Below are 24,980 nucleotides of genomic sequence, written 5' to 3' on the forward strand. Positions count from 1 at the left end.
AATATTAAAAATGTTTTTTCCAATTCTGTGGTTTGCCTTTTCACTCTCTTAATAGTGCCTTTTCATGAACAGAAGTTCTTATTTTTAATGTAGTCTTCTTTATGGTTAGTGTGCTTGCTCCTGCTGAGGAAAGCTGTGCTTATACCAGGTTATGAATATATTCTCCAATGTTGTCTTCTGGAACCCTTATTATTTTCCTTGTACTTTAAGATCTATGATCTTCCTAGAATAGATTTTTCTATGATCAACTTTCATTTTTTTCCAATGAATATCCAACTGACTTGGCACCATTATTGAAAAGATCAATATTTCCCTCCTGTTCTTTATGTTATCTTTGTCATAAAACACCCAACTATGTGTGGGTCTGTTTCTGGATACTCTATTGTGTCCCATTATGTATTTTCCTATTCTTTTGCCAAGATACCAAACTTTTTTTTTTTTATTGTGGCTTTATAGTAAATTTTGAAATCTGGGACAGTAAGTCCTCTAACTTCATTCCTTTCTAAGATCATGTGAGCTGCTATTGGCCGTTTGCATTTCCATATACAGTTTTAGAACCAGCTTGCCAATGTACACATGCACACACACAATGTTACTGAAATTACATTGAATTTATAGATCAATTTTGGAGAAAATTGACATCGTATAGTTAGACTTGCAATCTACACACATGACATATTCTCCAACTTATTTAACTCTTCTTTAATTTCTCGCACTAATAACTTGTAGTTGTCTGTGTATAAGTCTTGCACATATTTTCTTAGATTAATTCATAGGTACCTGATGCTTTTACAAAAGGATTTATTTATTTATTTATTTATTTATTTATTTATTTATTTATTTATTTATTTTTGAGAGAGAGAGAGAGTGCCAGTGGGCAGAGGGGCAGAAGGAGAGAGAGAAAATCCTCTAGCAGACTCCCGCTAAGCATGGAGCCCTATGTGGGGCTTGATCCCAGGACCCTGAGATCATGACCTGAATCAAAAGCAAGAGTTGGCTGCTTAACCTACTGAGCCACCTGGGCACCCCTTGATGCTTTTTTTTTTTTTTAAATCCCTGGGTGGCTCAGCGGTTTAGCACCTGCCTTTGGCCCAGGGTGCGGTCCTGGAGTCCCAATACAGTTGTATTTGGCAACACTTTAAAATTTCATTCTTAATTGCTGCTGATACTTTGCTATATTTCTCTTCTTAGGATACATCAGCATCTCATCACCTGACATATTTATGTGTTATTGTCTATCTCTCCTACAAAATGTAAACTCTGAGAATAGAGATTTTGTCCACTTTGATCACTGATTTATTTTCAGTGCCTCAAACAATTCCTGGAGTATAATAAGTGCCATGAATATACGTTGAGTTGAGTTGACTTATATTGAACTGAAATCTTGCAATTCATACTTTGTTCCTCTAGAACAATACAGAATAAGTCTCCTTCTTGTACATGCTGGCCCTTCAATTATTCCCTTCTCAAAGCCAAGTTCTTCACTTCCTTCAGCCATTCCTCAAAGGCAGGTTTTACAGACTCTCTCATCATATTGTCTTCTTTCCTCATTGTGAGCTCTGGTTTACCAACGTTCTCTTTCATTCTGGGCTCCCAGGCTCATATGGCTGATGCCTATTGTGAATTTAGAATGTTATTTAGCTGGGCAGCCCGGGTAGCTGAGTTGGCTCTTTTTTTTTTTTCTCACAATAGTGATGACCAAAATAAGATTGTGGTCAAACAATATCCTCAGCCTGTATTTTTGAAATAAAGTTCCATTATTTTAACATCAGTGCAGAACTTTTGCCAGAGGTAGTTGTACCATGAAGCTAATAAAGTTTAAATGTCAGGATCCTTCATTTGTATGGGTTCTGTGAATCAGCACACTTAGGTTGTTTCCATATCTTTGCTACATAAATAATGTTGCACTGACAACAGTGAGGGTGTAGATATCTTTTGAGATAGCAATTTGATTTTCTTTAGATACATATCCAGAAATGGAATTACTGGATTACATGGTAGTTCTATTTTTAATATTTTGAGGAAACTCCATTCTGTTTTCCATAGTGGGTGCACTTGGGAAGTGCCCTTTTCTCTATATCCTCACCAATGCCTCTTACCTCCTGTCTTTTTGGTACTAGCCATTTTAATAGGTGGGAGGTGATATCTCATTGTGGATTTGAAATGTATTTCCCTGAGGATTAGTGATATTGAGCACCTTTTCATATCCCTGTTGGCTATCTGCATATCTTTTTTGAAAAAATTCAGGTCTATTCAGTTCATCTTAACTGACACTGTGTTGTATAGCTGAAACTAATATAATGATATATGTCAATTATACCTCAGTAGAGAGAAAGAGAACAGCTAGAGAAAAGCAACTCCTCACATACAAGGGGTCCTCAATAAGATCAACAGCTGGGGATCCCTGGGTGGCGCAGCGGTTTGGTGCCTGCCTTTGGCTCAGGGCGCGATCCTGGAGACCCGGGATCGAATCCCACATCGGGTTCCCGGTGCATGGAGCCTGCTTTTCCCTCTGCCTATGTCTCTGCCTCTCTCTCTCTCTCTCTCTCTCTCTCTGTGACTATCATAAATAAATTAAAAAAAAATTAAAAAAAATAAGATCAACAGCTGATAGAATTCTTAGAAGCTATAGAGGTCAGAAGGCAGAGGATTGACATACTCAAGTACAGGAAGAAAAAAATTGTCAACCAAGAATTTTATATTCAGCAAAATTATACTTCAAAGTCAAAGGAGAAATTACGGTTTTCCCAGATAACAAAAAATGAGAGAGCTGCCCTACAAGAAATACTAAGTGTATGTTATGATGAGCACCGGGTGTTGTAAATATTCTAAATAAACTAAATTCTACACCTGAAACTCATATTAAACTATGTTAACTAACTAGAATTTAAATAAAAACTTGAAAAAAATACTAAGTAAAATCCTTTAAGTTCAACTGAAAGAACGCTAGACAGTAACTCAAATCCACATGAAGAAGTAAAAAGCACAAGTAAAGGTAATTACAGATAAATTTTAAAAAATAATTACAGATAAAGAGAGGATATAAGTGTATTTTTTGTTTGTAACACTTTTTTTCTCCTATCTAATCTGTAGACAAATGCATAAATCAATTATAATGTTGTGTTCTGAACTTATATGTCTAAAGATGTAAGAGGAGGAAGAGAAGGATCTATACTGGAGTAAAGGTTTTTACACTATTGAAATTAAGTTGTATTAATCTGAATTAGATTGTTTTAAGATGTTAATTGCAATCTCCAGAACAATCATTAGGAAAATAAAAAATATATATAGTAAAAGAAGCAAAAGGTAATTAAGATGGTAGTCTAGAAAACATCACTTTCATCCAAAAGAAGGCAGTAACGGAGGAATAGAGGAATGAAGAGACCTAAGATACACATAAAACAGATAGCAAAATTGCAGGCATAATTCCTATCTTTGCAGTAATTTAATTAACTGTAAAGGGATTAAACATTTCAGTCAAAAGGCAAAAATTTACAAAATGGATAAAAATATCTATATGGTGTGATAAACTTTTCTGTTTTTTTTTTTTATTTGAGTGTAGTTGACTCACAATGTTACATTAGTTTCAGGTGTACAACTTAGTGATTTGACAATTTATATATTGTGCTATGTTCACCACAAAATGGTAATTTGTCCTGTTATATTGCTATTATAATATCATTGACTGTATTCCTTATGCTCTTTTATTCCCATGACTTGCTCATTCTATAACAAGAGGCCTATTTCTCCCTCTCCCTCATTTTGCCCAACCCCTCACATCCCTCCTCTCTGGCAACCATCAGTTTGTTGACAAGAGACATACTTTAGATTTGGAGATACAAGTAGGTTAAAATAAATAATGGAAAAAGATATACCATGTAAATAGAATCCAAAAGAGAACTGGAGCAGCTCTGTTAATATTAGACAAAATACACCTTAAGACAAAAAGTATTACTAGGGATAAAGTAGTACTATTTTGTTTTAGTGATAAAAGGTTTATCACTATCAGAAATGCCAGAAAGACATAAGAATTATAAACATACATGTACATACCAAGACAGCTGCAAGATCCATGAAGAAAAAAATTAAAAGAATGAAAGGACAGAGCACCTGGGTGGCTCAGTGGTTGAGTGTCTGCCTTTGGCTCAGGTTGTGATCCCAGGGTCCTGGGATCTTGTCCTGCTTCGAGCTCCCTGCGGAAAGCATGTTTCTCCCTCTACCTATGTCTCTGTCTTTCTCTCTCTGTGTCTCTCATGAACAAATAAATAAAATTAAAAAAAAAAGAATGAATGGACAAATATAGATTCAACAATAGAACAACTAGGAAGAAAATCAACAAGGAATAGAATTCTTGAACAATAGTATAAACCAATTAGAACTAAACAGCCATCTGTAGAACATTCTACCCTAAAATAGCAGAATGCACATTCTTTCAAGAACACACAGAACATTCTTCAGGATAGAATATGCTACAGAGGGGGACCTGGGTGGCTCAGTCAGTTAAGTATCTGCCTTTGGCTCAGGTCATGATCTTGGGGTCCTGAGATCAAGCCCCGCATCAGGCTCCCTGCTGCAGTGAGTCTGCTTCTCCTTCTTTCTCTCCCTCTGTGATCTCTCTCACTTTCGCTCTCTCTCAAATAAAATTTTTTTCTTTTTAAGATTTATTTATTTATTTATTCATTAAAGACACACACAGAGAGAGAAAGAGGCAGAGACACAGGCAGAGGGAGAGGCAGGCTCCTGCAGGGAGCCGGATGTGGGACTTGATCCCAGGTCTCCAGGATCATGCCCTGGGCCGAAGATGGCACTAAACCACAGTGCCACCCGGGCTGCCTAAATAAATAAAATCAAATATATATATATATATATATATATATATATATATATATACTATAGACTGAATGTTTGTGTCTCCTCCAAATTATCTGTTGAAACCTAATCTCCAATGTGATAGTATTTGGAAATGGGGCTTTTGACAGGTGATTAGGGCTCTGACCTTATAAATGGGTTTAGTGTCCTCATGAAAGAGGCCCAGAGAGCTCCCTTGCCTCCTTCCCCCTATGTGATGACACAGAAAAAAAGACAGTTGTCTATAAAAAGAAAGTGGGTCCTCACTAGCATTGAATCTACTAGAGCCTTGATCTTGGACTTACCAGCCTCCAGAACTGTAAGAAATAAATTTCTGTTATTCGTATGTCACTAAGTTTATGGCATTTTGTTAGAACAGCCTGCATGGACTAAGATAGACCATATGTAAAGACATAAAATAAGCCTCAATTAATTTAAAAGGATTGGAATAATATATGTTTTCTGGACACAATGGAATGAAATTAGAAATTAATTATGTGAAGAAATTTGAGAATTCACAACTATGTGGAAATTAAACACAGTCTTAAATAACAAATATGTCAAAGGAGAAATTACAAGGTAGATTAGAAATTTTTGAGATGAACAACATAGCAAACATATAGAATGCAGGTAAAGCAGTGCTTAGAGGGAAATTTATAGCTATAAACATCTCTATAGAAAAGAAAGAAAGATCTTAAATCAATAATCTAGCCTTCCATCATAAGAAACAAACAGAAAAAGACGGGAAAACTAAACATATGACAAGCAGAAGGAAAGAAAAAAGGACTAGAGTAGAAACATGTGAAACATGTGAAATAGAGAATAGAGAACTAATAAAATCAATTAAACAAAAAATTGATTCTTTGAGATCAATGAAATTAACAAATCTTTAGCTAGATTAAATAGAAAAGAAAGAAAACACAGATTACTAATGTAAGGAATGTAAGAGGTAGCATAACTACCAAATTTATAGAAATAAAAAGCACTATAAGAGAATATTATGAAAAATTATATGTCAACAATTATGAAATCTAGATTAATGGATATTACTAGAAAGACAAAAACTAAAGAATGACTCAGGAAGAAATAGAAAATTAGAATAGACCCATAATAAGTAAAGAGATTGAGCTAGAAATCAAAGAATTTCCTACAGGGAAAGGTCTGGGCCCAAATGGCTTCACAGATTAAATATACCAAACATTTAAGGAAGAATTAACATAAATTCTTCACAGACTCTTCTCAAACATAGAGGAGGAGGAAACACTTTTCAACTCATTATATGAAGCTACTATTACTCTAATACCAAAAACATTCAAAGACATCACAAGAAAACTATAGATCAATATCCCTTATGAATATAGAAACATAATCTTCAACAAAATACTAGCAAACCAATCCAGCAACATATACAAAGGATTATATACCATGAACAGTTGGATTTATCCTAGTCATATAAGATAGGTTTAGCATCCGAAAATTATTATAATATAACTGTATTATTAAAATAAACAACAAATACTACATGCTCAACAGATGCAGAAAAAGCATTTGACAAAATCCAACACCCTTTCATTAAGATAGAAACACTGAACAAACTAGGAATAGAAGAGAATTCCTCAACCTGATACCCAAGAGAATTGAAAACATATGTATATATGGTATATAAGCATATACCCAAGAGAATTGAAAACATGTCCACCAAAAACTTATATACAAGTACTCATAACAGCATTAATCTAATAGCCAAAAGTAGAAACAACTCTAGTATGGATAAATGACATATGGTATCTCCAATTAATGGAGTTTATTTGGCATAAAAAGGAGTTCAGTTCTGATAACTTTCTACAACATTGAAATCATTATACTAAGTGAAAAGAGCCAGGCCAAACGGCCATTCAGTTGTAGAATTCAACTTATATGAAACATCCAGGATAGGCAAATCTAAGCTAGAAGGTAAATTAGTAGTTTCCAAGGGCTAGGTGGAAGAAAGGAATGAGGAGTGTCTTTTAATAGATATGGAGCTTCTATTAGGGGAGATAAAAATCTTCCGGAACTAGACAATGGTGATCAGTGCACAACTCTGTTACTATACTAAATACCACTAATTATACAATTTTAAAAAGGTGAACTTTATGGCATGTGAATTGTATCTCAATAAAGTTATTAAAAAATAAGACAAAATGAAAAATCTGAAGATATCAATAAAAATAGAATATAAAAATAGTACAATAAATAAATAAATAGAGAGTGATGCCATCTTATGCATAGAAAGATTTAATATTATCACCAGGGTATATTACCAAGGTATATTATTTGTCCCCAAATTATCATATAAATTTAGAGTAATCTCTTTTTTTTTTAATTTTTTTTAATTTTTTAAATTTATTTATGATAGTCACAGAGAGAGAGAGAGAGAGGCAGAGACACAGGCAGAGGGAGAAGCAGGCTCCATGCACCGGGAGCCCGACGTGGGATTTGATCCCGGGTCTCCAGGATCGCACCCTGGGCCAAAGGCAGGTGCTAAACCTCTGCGCCACCCAGGGATCCCAATTTAGAGTAATCTCAATGAAAATTAATTGCTATTTTTAAAAAGCAATCCTTTTCTAGATGATTCTAAAGTTCATTCGAAAATGTAAATACACAGGAATAACCAACAAAATTTTGAAATAGGAAAGATATCAAGGAATTATCTTCTTCCAGTAGAATAAAAATTGTTATGAAGTTAATAATTAGAGAATGTAAAACTCAATCCAAGACTATGGATTTAGTTTGTGATAAATGACAACTGCTCATCTATTTTAGAAAAATAAAATCACACTCCACAACATACACAAAACAAAATTCCATACAGTTAACTTTAATTTAAAAAATTATTAGAATAAAAATAAGAGAATTTTAATAATCATAGGAGAGTAAGACCCTCCTAAGGTAGATGAAAACACAGGTGCCAAAAGAGAGAGACAGATGGATCTGACTATATAGGAAAATTAAAAATTTCTATATAACAGAAGCATTAAAGACAAAGAGACAGGAAATATTTGCAATATATACATATCAGACAATGTTATTTTGGTAATATTTAGAGGACTTCTGCAAATCAATAAGCAAAATATGAATAACTTAATAGAATAATGGGTGAGGTATGTGAACAGGCAATCACAGATGAAAAAAAACACAAGTAGCTAATAATATGAAAAGATAGCCTCTTTAGCAGTTGTGAAAATATAAACTAAGGTGATATGGTATTTTTGACCACCAGATTGACCAGAAGAGTTTTATAGTACCCATGGTCTCCAATGATGGGAGGAATGAATATTTTCATACATGTTTGCTGAATGAACATTATAGTTGGGAGTTTAAATGGTATTAGCCTATATGGAAGGCAATTGACATTGTCTTCCAAAAGTTCAAATATGTGTACTTTTTGACTTAGCTTTTTTATCTTTAAGAATGTAGCTTCTAAAAATAACTGTCAGTCAAAAAACATCTCCCTCCAGGAGATAAATGGAACTAAATAGAGAGCTTCTCTTGTGCAGAGAAATTGGGATCCCCATCAGTATTGATGGGCATAAAAACTATATCAATATCTATCAAAAGTTCAAAAATATCCTACCATTTGACCTGGTAAATTCCATTGCTGATAATGTACCATGAAGGAATTATCCCATGGTAAAAAATTGTAAACATAATGATATTTGACACCATTGGAAATATTTATGAAGATAATGTACTATTAACATAGAAAGTACTTCTGAGGTTATATATTGCCAAAAAAGTCTGGGTACTAGATTATACGTGAATTATCACCACAGATATGTTACACAAATAAATATCTATTTGGAAAGCCCCCGCAGGCCCTTACCCTCATCCACCTGCTTCCCCATTCCCTACCCCCTTGTCTGCAGGATTCTCGTGTCTGCCTCTGAGTTTGTCCACCCTGCAGCCTGCCTCTCTACTCTTTCCTGGCTTCTACCATTTCTTTCAGTATCTGGGGTCCTCTCTCCCCCATGCTTCATTTCACATAGGCACCACCCTTCCTCATTCCTCAAGGCTGCAGGAATCTAGAGTGGTGGCCTATATTAGATTCTGACTGAGAAGTTAGGGAGCTCCGAGGGGAATCTGAAAGTAGCACTGGAAAAGAGCTTCAGAAGAACGTGCATTCTAGACTAGTTGCTAGAACTAGTTTTTCCCTCCTCTCAGTAGGATTCCAGTGCCAACCATTGAAATAGTGATGTGTTCTCCTCTCCTAGGGGAAAAAAAAATAATATGATTTGTTGGACTGAGGAAATATATGGTAGTTTTAATCGCACGTCTACTCTGGCTGGTGGGGCTGCCAAGAGCTCTGCATTCCGAGGTTGGGTGCCAGTTCAGTGAGAAGGGTTAGTACCGCTCTCTGCCATGGCCCAAGTTACTGTTAACATTCTGTGGCTAAATAGGGTCAGATACGGAGCCCATTTCCACAGACAAGAAAGGAAATCAAATTCTCCAGCCTCAGAATAGGGACAGCTTGTGCTTTATATTAAACAATGTAAAACAAAATTGTGCTTTCCTGTGAGATGGCGCTGCCCTCACATCCATATGCTGGAAGATAGATCATGGCTCTGCGCCCTGGTCAGCCATGTCCACAGGCTGCTGCAGGGAGTCAAGGACAGGGCAGGAAATGACTCGGGGTTGCTTACCACACTTTGTCGCTAGAAAGGAAAGCCACCAATGTCTTCAGGATATTTCAAGGGGGATGGAATCTTATTAAGCTCCTGTTAATAAGCACAACTTCCTTATTTATCAAGATAATGTGGTCTGGGATTAGAGAGAGAGCCTAGTCTTTAGCTTTCAGGAAATAAACTATTTTTTTTTCCTGTTTTACCCCACAGCTGTGAACCCAAGATTAACTATTTTACTGTCACAGGACTGACCTTAACTATGATGTATCAAACTCATATCTGAGTATTTAATTCTGTCTCCATTCTTGATTTACAAAATTATTGCCAGATGATCACAAGAAATCCCTAATTATAAATATCAAACTTCCTTTCTAAAGAGTGGCTCAGGCTCTTTGGAGAAGAAAAATTCTGACCCTGTTTTTTTCTTTGTGGTAAGAGCAAAATCACTTTGAATTTTAGATGATTTATTGATTAGGTCCATCAAATTTTCCATCAAAATGTCTAAGGTGAACTTTCCCCTTTCAGGTGGGGAGCCTTGCAGAATGCCTTCCTCCTTCCCTGAGAATCCCTTCTTATTCTGTGTCACAGACTGGTTTGGGACCAAGTTCAGAGGGAGCCTCCTTGTACCCCCAGGTACCAGGGCCCCAGCAATAGTTTCCTGTAGAGCTGAAGTTTCCATTAAATGCTCAGGGAAGCAGCCCAAAGTGGTGACCTTGCAGGAAGCTCCCTACCCTAACCTCTGACAGTTCATGATTTGGCATTTGGTAGCTGTGGAAGTGAAGCAGATGGCGGAGTAAAGAAGATCGTTTCTCACCGGGACACCTGCACCCCGATGTTTCTAGCAGCAATGTCCACAGTAGCCAAACTGTGGAAGGAGCCTTGGTGTCCATTGAGAGATGAATGGATAAAGAAGATGTGGTCTATGTATACAATGGAATATTCCTCAACCATTAGAAATGACATACCCACCATTTGCTTCGACGTGGATGGAACTGGAGGGTATTATGCTGAGTGAAGTAAGTCAATCGGAAAAGGGCAAACATTATATGGTCTCATTCGTTTGGGGAATATAAAAATTAGTGAAAGGGAATAAAGGGAAAATGAGTGAAAATATCAGTGATGGTGACAAAACATGAAAGACACCTAACTCTGGGAAATGAACAAGGGGTGGTGGAAGGGGAGGTGGGTGGGGGGTTGGGGTGACTGGGTGATGGGCTCTGAGGAGGGCACTTGGCGGGATGAGCACTGGGTGTTATGCTGTATGTTGGCAAATTGAACTCCAATAAAAACAAATTTAAAAAAAAAAAAAAAGATGGTTTTTGCTGCTCTGTGGGGGAAGTTAAAACCTAGGAGTTGACTGAAGACCGGCAGGGTGTGGGACAGGACTCTGGCCGGGAAAGAGAGGTACAGGGCCTGGGAGCGAGCCAGTGGTCTGCTGGATAAAGCTAATGCCATGCACCTGTCCCTGGAAGGAGAGTCCACGCAGTGTGAATGGGAGTCTTGGTTCTTGGATTCCTGATGAGGATCCATGCTTGAATAAAGCCAGCTAGAAGGAAAGCAGTAAACACAGTTTATTTGAGGACAGGACACTGTCAAGAAGGGATAGTGGGCGGACCCCCCAGGTGTGTGTCGAGGCTACAGGCGTCTCTTCCTTTTATGAACTAGGTCTCGGGTCATGGAGGGTGGTCTTTAACGAAGCCTGCTTCGGATCATCTGAAAAGTACCTTCTCACAAGTTGGGAGAGTTTTGGACCCTACAAAGGTTTGTACCTGAGCAGTCATGCCATCATTCCCCCCGGGGGGTGGGGGGGTGAAATCACGGTGCAAATGCATTATGATGAGTCTATGAGTTACCCTGGGGCGGAGATGCAGAGGGATGCAGTTCACATGCTGCACCGGTGGCCCTTGGTCCTCAGCGCTGGAGTCTTGGAAGTCACAAGGCCCGGATGTTGAGGATGCTGGATGTTGAAAGCCACAAAGTTCGGATGCTGTGCCCCCAGTCTTGTTTTTGTTTTTTTTTTTTTTCTTTTTCTTTTTTTCAGCTGAAAGGTCTACATTACTGAACCAACGAATGGGTATAGAAGCATAGTAACCAAGAAAATAATTTCCTTAGTAAGACTTGTCTATGGCCAGGCAGGAAGGATGTTTCCGTGCGGACAGGACAGGAACCTGTGATCCCCACGCTGCTTAAATATATGGGCCGGTTGGCTGCCATCTTGCGACGTGCGACGCCTCCTCAGAGGCCCAGCTCGGTTCTCCTCCAGTGCCTCCTCTTGAAGTTGTGCCTGATTTTATTACCAGTTTTCATCTGAATCCACTGGGGAATGGGACGATTCTGCTTTTGTTTCTTGGCCAGGAATCGCTTGATTCTGAAAATCTTGTGAGAAGACACAGCGAGGAACAGGCAACAGCACACCACCAAGATGGCAGCGAAAAGGAGAGAGGAGGAAACGGGCGGAAGTGCGTATTTATAAGACGCTGCCAGGGGCGGGGCTTAGGAGTTTACGTGCCTTACGTGCCCCCCCCCCTTCTAAGCCAGTGCCTCCAGGCTTCTAATGTGTAACCTGTTTATTACTGCTCTTGCCTGCAGCTCATGTCTAATTAACTGCCTGCTGATATGTTGAGCTTCAGTAGTCGAGCTGAGTTTTCCTTTTAGTTCAGCTCGACTATGAATGTTTATAAGCATTACCCAGTGCATTTATTTATTTAAACAAAGAATATACCCATTGCTCTGTTTCTGTGACCATGTCTACCTAGGGAGGTGGAAAATAAATAGATCCAGCAAGGCACTTGGCCCAGGTGAATGGAGGAAGTCTTTTCCTTCCCATGCTTCAGGGGCTTAACTGAGTGAATTCGTCTTGGAATGACCCCGTGTTACTCTTTGCAGACCGATCACCAGGCCTCTGAAAGCCTCTATGGGGCTGCAAAGACCACCTGCTCATTTATCTTAGAGATGCATCCTCACTGTTTGAGAGAAGTCCCAATAATAAAAGTACAGCTAATCGAACAATAAAACATTTATTGAACATCTACTATGTGCTCAGCACTGAGCTGGGTGCTCAAAAAATTACATATAAAAATATGATGCCTATCATATATTAAGTATTAAACCCCCCTAGAAGACCAATTATTATTCATATTTTGTGATGAGGAATTGAGCTCAAAGTGAGTAAGATTAAGCAATCTTCCAAAGACCATGCAGCTGCTGAAGCAGAGATTTGACGGTAAATGCTCCCAGTTTAAGGAAGCACTGGGAGGCCCTTTCCTGCCATTTTAGGACTTCTTTTAAGATCTTGAAACCCTGAGGATATAATGGCTTATTTTCCAGACTATGGTGTTAGGGAAAAATGTGGATTCATTGACTGCATGTTCGTCTTCTGTTTTTTCACAGTCCAAATATTTAGGTTTGGTTTTGTCATGAGATCTCTTATTACTGTGAGGGCTTTTCTCAAGGCACAGGAGGTACTTATGTGCCACTGTTTCCAACAGTACTCAAAATGTACTTCTATTTACTTCACTATCTGTTTGCTCATCTAAGCACAGAGTATTTTATCTGGATCAGGTTCATCTGACAACTCCAGAGTGATTTTTCCACCCCTACATGCTCCAAATCCCTTACGCTAGGTGTTTTATTTTTCTGTCACCTCTTCATTGGCTCAGTTTTCTCAGAACTTTGTTTCTCAGAGCAAGTGTGACTCATGCCATGCTAAGTCAGCAGGGTGACCAGGAGAAAGGGAAGCAGAGTCAAATTTGGGTCTATCCCTATTAGGGATGATGGCTCAGAGAGGAATAGTGTAAGACAAAAGACAAGTTGGTAGCCAAGGAATAATAGCCACAGGTATCAGACAATTACAATAAACCATGATGTGAGCTTTCATGGAGATAAACGAGGCACAGTGGAAGCTCCAACACCCATTCTCTCTCCCAGATTTTTGTTTTTCTCTTTCATCATATTTACTACAGTATGAAAGGAGTGTGCATATTTAATTACCTCTTAAATGTATGTTCTTTCCTCTAGATTATGAGCTTCATGAGGGCAGGGGTCTTGCCTGCTTTGAATAAAGTAGTGAATCTACTGTATATCCAAAATTTATTCATCCACCATGCCTGAGACATAATAAGTACTCAGTATTAATTGAATAAATGAATAAATGAAATAACAACCATTCTATTCTGAGAAGGACCAGGAATTGGATCTCATAGTAGATGCAATGTAGAAAAGTTTAACAACAAATTAGAAATAGGTAAAAATATAGTTAGTGAATTGCAAGATAGGGTAGAAAAAATGGCTAGAGAAAAAATAAACTGGAGAATATAGATTAAAAGTTAAGAGGCAAGGAGGATAGTATGGGAAGACCTAACTCAATTAATCAGAACTGTAGTAGAAGAAAGAGAAATTTGGAGAAACAATATATGAAGAGATAATGGATCAAAATTTATTGGAAATGAAAACAGAAATCTCAATACAGCAATTTAAGAAGTTTAATGAAAACCCAAGCAACATAAATAAAAAGCAACATACCTAGACACATCATATTGAAGCTTCAGAATTCCAAAGACAAGGAGCTTTTAAAAGAACCCAGAATGAAAAAAAAAAAAAAGACAGACTGCTTTCAAAGGAGTGATATATATAGAAGTCAACTGACTTCTCAATATAACAAGGAAAGTTAGAAGACAGTGAGATAGTATCATCAAAAAAATTGCCAACATAGAATTTTATATCTCAAGAGTAAGGGTTAATAAACAAAACAGTTTTTTTTTTAACAGCAGACTCTCACTAAAAGAAGATCTAATGCATATATCTTATATAGACTGAAGTGATCCTAGCGGGATCCTTAGATGGAAGGCCTACAGTTTGTGAAGAAATAAAGAACAGTTAAAGTAGTAAATATGTAGTTAAATTGACTATATAAAACAGTAATGATGCCTTGTGGTATTAAAAGAAAAGCTATGATTAAAGCACATGTCAAAAATAATATGTAAGTTGGAAGGGGTTTAAAATTGGGAAGGGGTTTAAATGGTATTAAAAGTGTATTTGGGCCTTATATTGTCCAAGAGGAGATACTGATTAATTGTACACTTTGATATTTCTGTAGTTATTTCTGTAGTAATCTTTAAAACAATGGAAACAAAACATTTAATTTCACACATAGTAGAAGATAAAACTAGAATACTGGAAAATACTTTATCTAAGAGAAGGCAAGAAAGGAGAGAAAATATTTTGAACTGAATGTAATAATGTAAATGCTGCATAACCTACTATTGTATATAATTAATTTTTAGATGAAATTTATAGCCTTAAGTAAGTAGATCAGAAAGGAAAGACCCTGAAGATCAATGGATAAATCATCTATTTCAAGAAGTTAGAAATAACATGATAAAATAAGCCAAAAGAAAACAGAAGGAAAGAAATAACAAATATAAGAGCAGAAATGAATCAAGTAGGAAACAGTATACAATAGAAAGGATCAACAAATCCAAAAGGTAGTTTATTGGAAAGACTAATAAAATTGGGAGAAAGGTTGGTATGGGGGAAGAGCAAGGGAAAATAAAGGTATAAATAACTAATGTTAGGAACGACAAAGGAGTCATCGCAACAGATCTTGGACTCATTAATATGATACCAAGAAGATTGTATAAACAATTTTATGTCAACAAATTTGAAAAGTTAGAGGGGACAAATTCCCAGAAAAATACAACAAACAAAACTGAGTCAAAGAGAAAAGGCAAATTATAGAATAGTGCTATACTACTAAAGAAATTGAATCAGTAGCCAAATATCTCCTTGTTAAGAGAACTCCTGGCACAGATCACTTTACCAGCAAGGTCTGTCAAACATTAGATATAGAAATAATTCTAGGGACACCTGGGTGGCTTAGCGGTTGAGCGTCTGCCTCCTGCTCAGGGTATGATCCTGGGATCTGGGATCTAGCCCCGCATCGGGCTCCCTGCATGGAGCCTGCTTCTCCCTCTGCCTGTGTCTCTGCCTCTCTCTCTCTGTCTCTCATGAGTAAATAAATAAATAAATCTTAAAAAAATAATAATAATTCTAGTATGAGACAAACTCCTTTAGAAAACGGAGAAGGAGTAGCATTTCTCTAACTCATTATTGGAAACTAATATACTTTGATACCAAAACTGGACTAGGACCAGAAAACTGGACAGGAAAGGAAAATTATCAGACATCTCCTGAAAATGGGTACAAAAATCTGAAGCCAAATATTTGACAAGCCAAGTCTAGTCATGTATAAAAAGGATTAAAACCAAATTGCATTTACCCCAGAAACATAAAGTTGAATAACTTTAGAAATACAATTAATTTAATTTACTACATTAATGGAATAATGTAGAAAAATTATGTTATTGTCCCCAAAGATACAGAAAACCTATTGATAACATTAAATACCCATTTATAATAATAGTTTTAAAATCAAATTAAACTGGAAATAAAAAGATATTTAATCTCATAATGAATATGTACAAAAACCTACCGCAGACGTTCTAATGGTGAAACATTGGAAGGCATCTCCTTTGAGATCAAGAATAAAGCAATGCCTGCTATGACTTCTAATCAGCATTGCACTGAAAATCCTGGAAATACAGTAAGGCAAGGAAAGAAACAAATGATATGAAGATTGGAAAGGGAATAAAACTACCACTAGTCTCAGATGGCATGACTGAGTAAGTAGAAAACCTGAAAGAATCTATGGATAAATTAGTAGAATTAGAGCATTTAGGAAGTATTCTGAATATAAAATCAATGTACAAAAATAAATTGTAGTTCTAGATAACAGCAGCAGTTCAATGGACATGAAATAAAACTAATAATATTACATCAAGTGCCAAAGATCACGTCTATCAAAAGATGAGCAAGTGAGCATGGCTACCATGGAGAAGATTTTAGCATTTTATTTATTTATTTTATTGAAAGACTTGAAAGAAGACATAAATGACTGGAGAGTATTCCCATATTCATAGCATGGAAAACATGATTTTGTGAAGATGCCCATTCTTTTTTTTTTTTTAAGATTTTATTTATTTATTCATGAGAGACACACACACACACACACAGAGAGAGAGAGAGAGAGAGAGAGGCAGAGACACAGGCAGAGGGAGAGGGAGAAGCAGGCTCCATGCAGGGAGCCTGACGTGGGACTTGATCCCAGGACTCCAGGATCACGTCCTGAGCTGAAGGCAGGTGCTTAATCGCTGAGCTACCCAGGCGTCCAGAAGATGCCCATTCTTTACAATTTGATTCATAGTGTAGTAACAGTCAAAATTCAAAAAGATCAGGATACCTGGGTGGCTCAGGGGTTGAGCAGATGCCTTTGGTTCAGGTCGTGATCCTGGGGTCCTGGGATCAAGTTTCCTCTGCCTGTGTCTCTGCCTCTCTCTCTCTTTCTCTGTGTCTCTCATGAATACATAAATAAAATCTTTTTAAAAAATTCAAAAAGATCTTTTGTGGAATTTGGTAAGCAAATTCTAAAATACATATGAAAGTGCTAATGGCTAAAAATAGTCAAGACAGAAAGTGGAAGAACTTGTTTACCAGACTTCAGTTTATGACTTCTTGGTAAGCTCTAACCAGACAGTGTGGGAGTATCAGATGGAAAATAGATAAATGAATAAAACAGAGGGCTCCCAAACAGATCCTTGCATGTCTGGACAAGTGACTTATGACAGAGGTAGTATATCAGAGCAGTGAAGAAAGGGTGGATTTTTTAGTAAACAGTGCTGGGAATATGGGGTATCCAAATTGAAAAAAAACCTATTTGGGACATCTACTTCATACCATACACAAAAATAAATTGTAGACAGTACATACATGTGAAAGGAAAAGACAAAAATATTTTAGATGATAATACAGGAAGAGAATAACTTCATGACTTTGCAGGTAGGGACTGATTTCTTAAACAAGATACAAAAAAGCATTGATCATAAAGGAAAAGACTGATGCTTTTGACTACATTAAAATGATGAGCTTCTATTAATCAGAAGGTATAATAAAAAGAATGAAAAGACAAGCTATGGTATAGGAGAGGATAATTATATAAAACTGATAGAAAAACCTCACTAGTAATCAAAATATATAAAGAACTCCCATGAATCAAAAAGAAAAAGGTAGACAATCCAAGATAAAAACTGAATAAATGGACACTTCATAATACAGCAAATTGATTTAAATAGTAATGGACAAACAAGCTATAGCATCAGGGCGGCCCACATCATTTGTCAGGCCTAATGCCAAATGAAAACGCGCACACCTTCAAAAAGCAAGAATAAAGCTTTTTCCTTTCTTTTGTGTTTTTTCTCTACATGTCGTGGTGTTTATGATTACGCTCTCGTGGGTTCAGAGACACGCATGGGGCAAGTGCAGATCCTTCCAGGCACTTGGAGACACGATCTCATGACTCCATACTGGTGCAGGCATGAAACCCAACTGCTGGGTTACTCTTCACACCAGCTTCCAGACCTGGCCCCCAAAGTTGAGGCAGTCATCTCCCCTTCTAACCCACAAGGTATTGCAACTTCATGCCTGGACATGGTGGTTGAGAAGTTCATCCCCATCAAGTCACCTATGACTTCACCGTGGTATTCTTAGCCTAGGACAGGGACAGTTGGACAGTTGTCACCATACTCCTCCCTAGATAGTATAATACACAATCTTGTGCCTCTCTGTGCCCTTGTCCAGACCTCCAATGGGAGGTTAGCCATGCTACACGGAGCTTGGACCAGGAAGCCTGGGATGACTGGGGTGGGGAGTAGTTGGCTGAAAATCTACTCCAGAAAGATGGTAGGAGGCAGGATCATTCTTGAACGAAGGCTTCAAGCCTGAAGCACATGCTACATTGTTCCATCAGACTTCTCTTACAAAATTAAAATTCAAAGATAAAATTATTAAACCAAGAACAGGTCCTTCTGAGTGTGGGACCCCATATGAACCAGACTGCCCTGGTTGCATGTCATGAAGGAGACCTTGCATAGAATATTCTTATGTTGGAATAACATGGAACACTCACATAATATATATAAATCTCACAAACATAATATAGAGTGAAGGAAATTAGTCACACATACAAAACCATAGTATCGTTTTATTTACATAAAAGTTGGAAACTTGGGGAAATGAAATTATATTGTTTAGGGTCCACATGTAGGCTGCAAAACAGTAAATCAAAACAGAAAAGTTTTATCACAAAGATAAAGATTATCTTCAGGTGTAGGGGGATGGTGGGCTTGTGACCTCAGTTTTCCTATCTGTTCTTGATCCTTTAAAAAAAAAAAAGATTTTATTTATTTATTAATGAGAGACAGAGAGAGAGAGAGAGAGAGAGAGAGAGGCAGAGAGAGAAGCAGGCTCCATGCAGGGAGCCCAATACAGGACTCAATCCCTGGACTCCAGGATCACACCCTGGGAAGAAGGCAGGGGTTCAACTGCTGAGCCACCCAGGCATCCCTGTTCTTGATCCTTTTTGGTTACATATGTTAGACAGGACCTCCGCCGAGGGTGGGCCCATCTCCTTGTGACTAGGGGTACCATTTCTATGAGCCATCTCTAGAGATCACTGAGGTCCCCTGGCTGCTGTTCCAAATTTGCTGCCCATCACATTATTTATGCTCATTACCTCTGATGTTTAAGTGCTGCTCCTGCCCTGTAGTATGCCAGGGTCATGTCACCCCCATATTGTAAAGCCCACGCCCTAACAGCATCTGTCAGTCCTCATCTATGGAGAATGAATATTACTGGATTTTCAGCAATGCATATGTCCCCTCTCACCAGCATATTTTTTACTGCCTTGGTTCATGACATGTCTTCCAGGCCCTCTTGATCAATAGAAAGTGATATGTTTTCCAGGTTTATGTAGCAGGCTCATTCTAGCATTTCAACTTCTCTAAGCCTTCTGAGCCTTTCTGCCCCAGTTTGCCATCACAGTTCTGGCATTTCTACTTCGATTATAATGGGCTATGTTTTTTTCCAATCTTCAAGTGCCATTTCCATAATATATTGGAGGTGTCACAACCTAGGACCCTTTTACAACCAGGTTTTAAATCCTCTATCTAGATTTTCATTCTTCCTCCCTTCATCCAGCATCCCCGGGGCCCATTCCCAGGAATACTTTCCCATTTCTTGCCAGTACATGGCAGTCAGGTCCTTGAGCTCTTTTGGTGTAATTTTTCTCTGTTCTTTTAGCAAGCCTCAGACTTCCCAGTCAGGTTTTGCTTAGACTTGATATTAATGATGTATGTGTCCATTGGCCAGATGGAGGTGAGGGCAGATCAAGGCAAGAATTGCCTTAAAAAAAGGGTTGCCTTAAAAACCAGGCACCTAGGTGACTCAGTCCATTAAAGGTCTGACTCTTGGTTTTGGCCTAGTTCATGACCTCATGGGTGGTGAGATTGATCCCTGCATTGGGCTCTTGGGCTGGATGTGGAGTCTCCTTAATGATTCTCACCCTCTGCTCCTCCCCTTGCCTCAGAACAAGTAAAAAAACCTTTAAAAAAATTAGGGTTGCCAGCTGTAGCAAATGGAAGTACAAGATACAGGGAACTGGGATACTAAAAGATTATTCATTGTTTATCAAATTCAACTGGGCATCTTGCGCCTTATTTGGCAACCCTCCTTGTAACGCACTGCCTCACTGAGCAGCAGGGGGGCTGTATCTTTCAACAAGGGAGAGTTGGTCACTTGTGCAGACTTAGAGGGTTCAGGCAATTCAAAGTTCTCGATAAATCCTTAGCCTGGTCTTCAGTCATGCCTCCCCTCCTGCTGTAGGAAATGAGTGTCTCCTTAAATGTTGTCAAGGAGATACTCTGACTCTTCCACTGTTTAAAATTGTTCATTAATAAACTTGAGCCTGTGATTTTACTCTCTGCAAAGAATCAGTAGTGATTACCAAGAGCTGTCCGATTCCACAGTCCTTTCTTAAAGTCACTATTGCTCCCATACCCCTCAATTGCCTGAGATAGTAGTTCCTAAACTCGTCAGCATGTTGAAATCACCTAGGAGCTTCTAAAAATATTGGTGCTGGTGTCCTTCCCCCTAAAAAATTGTCATGTAAATATCTCATATGCAGTCTGAGATTAGGAATTTTTTGAGTCTACTCAAATTTTTTAAATCTACTTCCGCAGCATCCAAGCTAGTTCTCATTGTTATCCAGCTGATGAGTCATTGAATTTCAGAAACTCACCTTTAGTGTCTACTTTCTAGAACCCTTCCTGGTACCATTTTAGGTAGGGTTCTCTGAAGACAGGGAATCTTATCCATGTAACTTGCTGGGAATGCTCTCAGAAAAAAGAGACTGAGGAAGGAAGGATTGGGCAGGAATAAAACCCAGCAAGACTGTGGTCCTAGCTAGAGACTAACTGCAGGATCTAAATCCAGGGGAAGCTCCTGCTGTGGTGGAGTTAGCCCTGTCTTGAGGCAATGGGGCTGACCTTTTGTACCCCTACATCAGTTAATCATTGACTGAGGTCTGTCCCCAGAGGGAATGATGGGGGGCTGGTGGCTAGCTTCTTAGCCAGGGCCAGGGCTAGGGTGAGGGGAGCAGGGTAAAATTTGAAGGGGATGAAAATTCAGTAATCAAGATGAATACTATTTTAATGCAATATTTTAAGTAAACCAAACTTAATAAAAAATCATAATGAACAAAATCAGATTTTAAAGATAAAATTAGGGTAGGAAGTTCCTATTTGGCCAAGGGCAATTTTCAGAATCAGAAGGCAGCTATGGGTTGTTTAGCGTCAACATTCACAGCACCTCAGGGAATGTGTGCATTAGCCAGATAAATGGGACCTGGGTTTGGGCGCCAACATTCATTATACCACTTTTCCCCATACAACATCTTGTCGTTTTTGAGTTTGAGTTGATTCCATTCCCCTGGGATTTTTGGGAGGGAGAAGTGAGAGCAATACTTGGACCTGTTTAATAAAGTCAGAAATCCCTAGTTATGGTGATTGGTTGAGGGATGAATTTATGACCCAAACAAACCTAATCAGCATCCTCTCAAGATTATTTCTGCTGAAGCTAACAAAAAAGATTGTCCAGACAACATAAGCTGGAAGTTCTTGCAACTATCTTTCCTAGCTGTTTTGAAGAAATCTGCCTGTACTAGGGGAGGAGGTCAACATGCAAAGAAAATACAAGCCAAGATGAAACAGAGAGGAGGATATTGATCGTACCTTTAGACTCAGCTGGAGCAAGACTTTTCATTCTGTGATGTATCAATCAAGAATAGAAAGTCTGATTCAAGGAATGAAACCAACTTGAATCAAAAAGAGTGGGAGGAGAGAAGAAGAGGGAGAGAGAAAAACTATTGGCTTACATAACCAAAAGTATGGCTAGAAACAGGCCTGCATGATATCACCATGATCTATTGATCTCTTGCATCTGCTCTCTTAGGACTGGCTCCATCTTCAGGTTCAACATTGAATCAAACAAGAAGTTGCAGGAGAGATACTCAGGTGTCCTCAAAATCTACTTACCCTTTTGTTTTTGTTTTGTTTTTTTTAAATAAATTTATTTTTTATTGGTGTTCAATTTACCAACATACAGAATAACACCCAGTGCTCATCCCGTCAAGTGCCCCCCTCAGTGCCCGTCACCCATTCACCCCCACCTCCCACCCTCCTCCCCTTCCACCACCCCTAGTTCGTTTCCCAGAGTTAGGAGTCTTTATGTTCTGTCTCCCTTTCTGATATTTCCCACACATTTCTTCTCCCTTCCCTTATATTCCCTTTCACTATTATTTATATTCCCCAAATGAATGAGAACATACACTGTTTGTCCTTCTCCGATTGACTTACTTCCCTCAGCATAATACCCTCCAGTTCCATCCACGCTGAAGCAAATGGTGAGTATCTGTCATTTCTAATGGCTGAGGAATATTCCATTGTAGACATAGACCACATCTTCTTTATCCATTCATCTTTTGATGGACACCGAGGCTCCTTCCACAGTTTAGCTATTGTGGACATTGCTGCTAGAAACATCGGGGTGCAGGTGTCCCGGCGTTTCATTGCATCTGTGTCTTTGGGGTAAATCCCCAACAGTGCAGTTGCTGGGTCGCAGGGCAGGTCTATTTTTAACTCTTTGAGGAACCTCCACACAGTTTTCCAGAGTGGCTGCACCAGTTCACATTCCCACCAACAGTGCAAGAGGGTTCGCTTTTCTCCGCATCCTCACCAACATTTGTGGTTTCCTGCCTTGTTAATTTTCCCCATTCTCACTGGTGTGAGGTGGTATCTCATTGTGGTTTTGATTTGTATTTCCCTGATGGCCAGTGATGCAGAGCATTTTCTCATGTGCATGTTGGCCATGTCTATGTCTTCCTCGGTGAGATTTCTGTTCATGTCTTTTGCCCATTTCATGATTGGATTTTTTGTTTCTTTGGTGTTGAGTTTAATAAGTTCTTTATAGATCTTGGAAACTAGCCCTTTCTCTGATACGTCATTTGCAAATATCTTCTCCCATTCTGTAGGTTGTCTTTGAGTTTTGTTGACTGTATCCTTTGCTGTGCAAAAGCTTCTTATCTTGATGAAGTCCCAATAGTTCATTTTTGCTTTTGTTTCTTTTGCCTTCGTGGATGTGTCTCGCGAGAAGTTACTGTGGCCAAGTTCAAAAAGGGTGTTGCCTGTGTTCTCCTCTAGGATTTTGATGGAATCTTGTCTCACATTTAGATCCTTCATCCATTTTGAGTTTATCTTTGTGTACGGTGAAAGAGAGTGGTCTAGTTTCATTCTTCTGCATGTGGATGTCCAATTTTCCCAGCACCATTTATTGAAGATAAATAAATTTCTTCCAGTGGATAGTCTTTCCTCCTTTATCAAATATTAGTTGACCATAAAGTTCAGGGTTCACTTCTGGGTTCTCTATTTATTCTGTTCCATTGATCTATGTGTCTGATTTTGTGCCAGTACCACCCTGTCTTGATGACCACAGCTTTGTAGTACAACCTGAAATCTGGCATTGTGATGCCCCCAGATATGGTTTTCTTTTTTAAAATTCCCCTGGCTATTCGGGATCTTTTCTGATTCCACACAAATCTTAAAATAATTTGTTCTAAGTCTCTGAAGAAAGTCCATGGTATTTTGATAGGGATTGCATTAAACGTGTAAATTGCCCTGGGTAACATTGACATTTTCACAATATTAATTCTGCCAATCCATGAGCATGGAATATTTTTCCATCTCTTTGTGTCTTCCTCAATTTCTTTCAGAAGTGTTCTATAGTTTTTAGGGTATAGATCCTTTACCTCTTTGGTTAGGTTTATTCCTAGGTATCTTATGCTTTTGGGTGCAATTGTAAATGGGATTGACTCCTTAATTTCTCTTTCTTCAGTCTCATTGTTAGTGTATAGAAATGCCACTGATTTCTGGGCATTGATTTTGTATCCTGCCACACTACCAAATTGCTGTATGAGTTCTAGCAATCTTGGGGTGGAGGCTTTTGGGTTTTCTATATAGACTATCATGTCATCGGCGAAGAGGGAGAGTTTGACTTCTTCTTTGCCAATTTGAATGCCTTTAATGTCTTTTTGTTGTCTGATTGCTGAGGCTAGGACTTCCAGTACTATGTTGAATAGCAGTGGTGAGAGTGACATCCCTGTCTTGTTCCTGATCTTAGGGGAAAGGCCCCAGTGCTTCCCCATTGAGAATGATATTTGCTGTGGGCTTTTCGTAGATGGCTTTTAAGATGTTGAGGAATGTTCCCTCTATCCCTACACTCTGAAGAGTTTTGATCAGGAATGGATGCTGTATTTTGTCAAATGCTTTCTCTGCATCTAATGAGAGGATCATATGGTTCTTGGTTTTTCTCTTGCTGATATGATGAATCACATTGATTGCTTTATGAGTGTTTCTACTTACCCTTTTGGCGATAGTTCCATGATTCCTGACTATTCATAACTGAATTCTTTCTTTAAGAATTATTTCCTAGTATTACCACTTTCTTTGCCAGTTCTGTCTACATGATCACTTATACCTGACTCTTAATGTAGGACTGCACCTCCCCATCCTGCCCCAGTACAGTAAAATACTTGTTCATTGCTGCTCTCATGCTTTGCCCCCCTTCTCTAAATTCTGATTACTACCTTATTTCATTATGCTTTCCTTTAGGTTCTCCCTTCTCAACAAGATCTTAAACTTCTGCAAGATGATACAGCATTTCTTCCTTCTTCCCAAGGTAATATAAAATAAGCCATTTAACAGAGTGCCTGACATGTGGTAGCTCAATAAATAACGATGATGATGATGATAATGACAACGATGATGATGACAACAATGATGCAGCACCCTTTCCTTACATAGGTTTGGGAAGATTTGATCAAACCAATGCTTAAGACCCTGATGCAACATATTCTTTTGTAACTTACCCATACTCGTAGTAAGTTCTGAATATAAGCAATTACTCAGTTGCTTACATTCACCTTGTTTCTTTAAGTCTTGCTACAATACTTTTTTTCCATCAAGACTC

The 24,980-nt window shown here is 38.3% G+C and overlaps 1 protein-coding gene across 1 annotated transcript; it reads right to left on the reverse strand.

Moving 5' to 3' along the window:
• Positions 1-11,744: 11,744 nt before the first annotated feature.
• On the reverse strand, positions 11,745-24,883 carry LOC129503701 (60S ribosomal protein L39-like). Its single transcript, XM_055316019.1, has 2 exons — positions 24,880-24,883; positions 11,745-11,986 (listed from the first exon to the last, which is right to left on the reverse strand). The coding sequence occupies exons 1-2, from the start codon at positions 24,881-24,883 to the stop codon at positions 11,745-11,747; spliced, it is 246 nt and encodes an 81-aa protein (XP_055171994.1).
• Positions 24,884-24,980: the final 97 nt, after the last annotated feature.

The sequence above is a fragment of the Nyctereutes procyonoides genome, unplaced genomic scaffold, assembly GCF_905146905.1.
Source record: "Nyctereutes procyonoides isolate TBG_1078 unplaced genomic scaffold, NYPRO_anot_genome, whole genome shotgun sequence".
Lineage (NCBI taxonomy): Eukaryota > Metazoa > Chordata > Mammalia > Carnivora > Canidae > Nyctereutes > Nyctereutes procyonoides.